At 32.6% G+C, this 4,753-nt stretch overlaps 1 protein-coding gene across 1 annotated transcript; it reads right to left on the bottom strand.

Annotated features, from left to right (window-relative positions):
* Positions 1-367: 367 nt before the first annotated feature.
* On the bottom strand, positions 368-3,859 carry LOC141480284 (uncharacterized). Its single transcript, XM_074170206.1, has 3 exons — positions 2,534-3,859; positions 1,841-1,953; positions 368-842 (listed from the first exon to the last, which is right to left on the bottom strand). The coding sequence occupies exons 1-3, from the start codon at positions 2,705-2,707 to the stop codon at positions 371-373; spliced, it is 759 nt and encodes a 252-aa protein (XP_074026307.1). The 5' UTR covers positions 2,708-3,859; the 3' UTR covers positions 368-370.
* Positions 3,860-4,753: the final 894 nt, after the last annotated feature.

The raw sequence follows: 4,753 nt of genomic DNA, 5'->3' as shown, positions 1-4,753 counted from the left end.
CATTATTCAGCTTATGTTTTCGTTGATCTTGCGATCGAAATATGTAAAAATTCATAGTGATAATTTGTAAGTATTCTGTTTTTCACAGAACTAACAAGAGGTTAGAAGTTAAAATAGTCTGTGTTCAATTTTGTTTCAGACTGTCTTTTAAAATCATTGATGTGGATGTTGATGGGATGAATGAAGAGGATTTGAAATTTTCATTATGGTTTGACAAGACAAGATTCAATAATATTCGAAAAGTGACTCTTTATGCAATATATAATGAACTGTCCTCGAAAACCTTATGAATTTCAAATATCAAGGGTGATTAGAAGGAGTAATTATTCGAGATATTATTTTATTGAAACAAATATAACCCGGCCCAAGTTCAAGTTTGTCGTTTGTTCTTCTTCATTTCCAAACGATGCATACGCTCCGTCAAGAGTTTAGTATGCTCTTTCAGAATTTTGTTTGACTCCCTCATCTCTTCTATGATTTCTCTCAAGTGCTGATTTTCTTGGGCCATCATCCTGGAATGGGGGACATCACATACTTCAATTTCAGTTTTCAATTCTCGTATCTGTTTTCGCAAATCTTGATTTTGTTGTTCACTACATTCTCTGAATTTCCGGAGGTTCTCATTGCATGCTTCTAGTATCGTTAGATCTTCATTCAAATTCTGATTTTTCCACTCGAGCCTACCCATTTCAGTTTCTAGATGATAAACTCGAATATTCAAACGATGAACCTCTTTCTGAAGTTCACCGACACCTGCCAATTGATCTTCAACCAAACGCTTATCTTCATCAACGGGCAAGGGTTTCTCACAGGTAGATCTACTGAATTTCTTATCGTTTCGTCTGTAAAAAATGGACAATGATTAATATACTTCAAATTGAGTGTTGATTGTCTAGAATTATACTAAAAAAGTTTCTCTTTTTGAGTAACAGAAACCAAATTTGAAGAATGAGCCAGAAACCCATAAAAACGACACCGAGCCAGGAAAGTGAAACATAAACCAGGAATAGATGAACCATTCATTGTTCCTCAACTTCTATTCGTATGCTGTTATAAAGTTGACTATTTACTTAAACAATTAGCGAATATAATTTCAGTTTAGGAATGAATACAGAATTGACTGGAAATTGATTGCGTTTCAGATAAAAGTGAGAATAATCATCTGGCATAAAAAAGAAAGATGAATACAAATCCTCCAGAAAACAGAAATAGTGATAAGATAAACCGTTTTATTTACAATCAGTCAAATTTGGACAACTAAATAAATTAGTATTCGATAGAGATAACAACACGACGAATCCCCAAAAAACGGGTATTGATTACCATGTACTGAAACTTTATTTCAATACAATTCCAAATTTCAATGGTGATAATGAAAGTACTCTGAAAATATTCATTTCACCTTCTGAAATTTAATCGAAGCTATTAACGGAAAAAATATCAGGAAATGCTTCGAGTAGACTTAGTTTTGGAGACTAAGAAAAATCTATATTGTCTCGTTCAGAATATGACTATTATGAAACGAGTCGTTCCATTCATTCGGTTGAGAGGATTGAGAAAATTTGAAGTATAATTGCTCCAAAATGGATGTAGCCGTTAGGTACTACGTGGTACAAGATCGTAATGAAAAATGATGTTTCTTCAAATATGAAAAGTTTTATATCTTATTATTCATGTTCAAAATCAGTTTGAATGAACAAGAGTGTGGAAGAACTTCAACCTTCAAATTGAAATATTTTGACGAACTTTCTTTGAAAACCTTCATCCGTAGTCTAACTGGAATGATACACGATATAGTTAGACTACGAAATCTAGCCAGTAGAATATATGAAACACTTACCTCTCACCCTTACGAGGAGCATTCTTTTTTTGTTTGGCAACCAAATCATATACATGGGATGATTTCTGCGATTTAGTAACGTGGACAATTGCGTATGGTCCAGATCCCTCCACCTACAAATAAAACATTGGATGAGAAAGTTGCTAAACAACAATATACTTATATAATCTATGAATGATGATAACTTTCAGTTGCTTTCATATTGGTTGATAATTTAGTTTCCGTTTTTAACGCGAAGCCAAAAAGGGCCGAGAATTCAAAAATTCTGTATATTTTATATGTATATTCACATAACATCAGAACAATAGAGCCCAATTCAATGAATAAGTTACTCTACTCGATATTAGTTCGGGTGACAAAAAAAGGGATCTCTGAAATTTCAGTGATTTGTGGACATTAGTTGATTAATTGTTGTGTAATATTGAAATTCAAACACGTGACAATAACATAGTGACATAGTCTCACTACATTCAAATGTCTAAAGGCGATAATTTCAATTTTGAAATTAATGTTTGTGATTTTAAAAGACGGCAGACGGTATGCAGTTTTTCAGAAAAGATTCAATTTGAATTGAAATTGTAATAGTTGCTGTAGCAGGAGTAATTACCGAAGACAAAATCACCGAATGTACTAGACTTGATCATACAAAGTACAATAACAATCGTCAAATCATTTTGTGTGAAATATACTCACCTCGACTGTGTCTGGCATTGAACGTAAAAACTGTTCAAGATGACTAAACCCATGCTTTCGATATGGAATCGATTCATTGATGAATTCAACGTAATCTCTTGCTAGCTCTCTTATCGTCATTGACAATCCGGCAGAAGTCAAAATGCTTCGTATATTCTTCTTAGTTGAATCCATAACTCACTTTTGCCTTTCGATAAAAAAGTATACGATATAATTCAATTGAATATTCAAATATCACTTTCACCAAAAAATTCAATAACTTCGAGTTGAATACAGTTCAAGAAGTAAACCAAGAATGACTTCATCGAAACGAATAGCAGCCTTTTAAATCTTTCAGGCTGGACAGTAGTAGGTAATTCAAGACAAATCAGTGTTACCACACCATATTTCATATTTCAGTACTCGAGAGGCAGTGTTGATGCGATGGGATTTCGAACAGATTTGGTGTCACACACAAAACTTTCAAAATAGTTTTATGAATTCGTTCGTTCTTCATACCATCTCATTTTCACTGACAGATTCACGTTACGTACATTTTTCAAAACTAAAAAATACTTCAACTTGCGGAGCGATCGAATGCAAAGCGAACGTGTGGAGTTTCATGTAAAAAGTAGTCGACGCACAGAAAAAATTCACAACTGTACTGATCTTCTTGATCTTACAAACTTCAGTGGCCTTGAATTTATCGATGAGTCGTTGTGTGTGTCAGAATAGAAATTGTTCAAAATTTAAGGGTATTTTCCAAAAGAGGTGCAATATGGAGGTAAAACACGGCATAAAATAGTGTGATTGTTCAATATAGAGCAACTCAGTTTAGAGGCATACATTAGGTCGATGTATTCAATGAGAAATTTGAATTAGATTCCAGATAACAATGCTCATTTTGAAAAAAAAAAGTTGATTTGGGATTGTAACATTTGAAAATATATCACATTAACAGTTTTTCAATTACAATGACCTATATAGATATTCATTTTTCACATTCGTGGTTTTGTTTCAGGTTCGACGATATATTCCAGTCATTAAAAATCTGGGTACTGGAAGAGTATGTAGGTATCCTAATTTCTATAGTTTATATTTAATTTATCGCCTCGGTGAGTAGTGCTGGTAAATCGGTATTTTAAATTCCTTCAAATTGAAAAGTGTACTTCTTTTGTATACTTATCACTATTCAATATTTTCTTACTGAGAAGGACCAACAATTTTTCTCTTTCTCCCACTATAGTTTGTTTAATATTTTGTATTATGAAACACCTGCCGAAATAATGACGAAAATGTTGAAAAATCGAACGGTCGAGTTTTTGAAAAGTTTTCTGGTAGACATTATAATAATAATAAGAGATTATAGATTATCTTGTGAAACTTTAGTAGAAACACATAAAAATCCGTGACTATTCTGTGTGTTTTTGGTATTTTCCGCTACGCTCTTTGAAAGTTTAAAGTAATACTACCAAGTGGGCAAGTGGGTGAGTTTATTCACTTCAATTATAAGACAGATACATATTTTTGTATGACAGAAGTAAAAAGATATAGATACATAAATTCTGAAGATTATATAATTCAAGGAGAACTAATGAAAGTTACCGACACCAAAGCAAGCTTGTATTGTAGCCAGCAAACAAAATAATGATTCTAATGCAATATAATCAGACTGAATGTTTTTTGTTCATCTCAATTTGTTAATAGATATTATAACATTTTGTATACTGCAAATTCATCAAAATCTATTTGTCTGAATGTTATCCTGAATCTACTAATCTATCGGCTGTTGGGCATGAGTGTTAGCTTTCGAACAAGACCTAATTTTCCAGGTAGAAAACCAGGTCTGATTATAGATTGGATTCATTTGATGTTCTTAATAAGATATTACCTCATTTTCCTTCATAATGAGATTATTTCCCTGAAAAATAGAAACTTCATTATTATTCATTGAATTATTATGAATAAATGTCATATCAATACAGATCTGACTATGCTTCTGAGCATGCAATGAAAGGAAGGAAAAATATTCCACTAGCGTAGCGAATAGAAATTATTGAAAGGTGAAATGACTTTTTCGAGAGTTGTAGAAAAATTGCGAACTGGGTCATTTCCTTCTACTATAAAGCATCGTCATCATACGAGATCTGTTAGAACTGAAGATTTAGAGATCAATGTGTTGGCTTATATTATTATTCATCCACATGTTTGTATCCGTACTCTTGCAGAAGAAGTCGGTGT

This window comes from Leptinotarsa decemlineata, unplaced genomic scaffold (genome assembly GCF_025532065.1).
Source record: "Leptinotarsa decemlineata unplaced genomic scaffold, Ldec_3_MD MMD2_P_RNA_scaffold_7, whole genome shotgun sequence".
NCBI lineage: Eukaryota > Metazoa > Arthropoda > Insecta > Coleoptera > Chrysomelidae > Leptinotarsa > Leptinotarsa decemlineata.
This window is presented reverse-complemented; position numbering and strand designations above follow the sequence as displayed.

Bases quoted from the DNA above. Each gene is read 5' to 3' on its own strand.
- LOC141480284 (XM_074170206.1), bottom strand. From the start codon at position 2,707: ATGGATTCAACTAAGAAGAATATACGAAGCATTTTGACTTCTGCCGGA. The intron at 1,954-2,533 runs GTGAGTATATTT...TTTTATTTGTAG, and splicing joins CAATGCCAGACACAGTCGAG to GTGGAGGGATCTGGACCATA. The intron at 843-1,840 runs GTAAGTGTTTCA...CATTTTTTACAG, and splicing joins GCTCCTCGTAAGGGTGAGAG to ACGAAACGATAAGAAATTCA.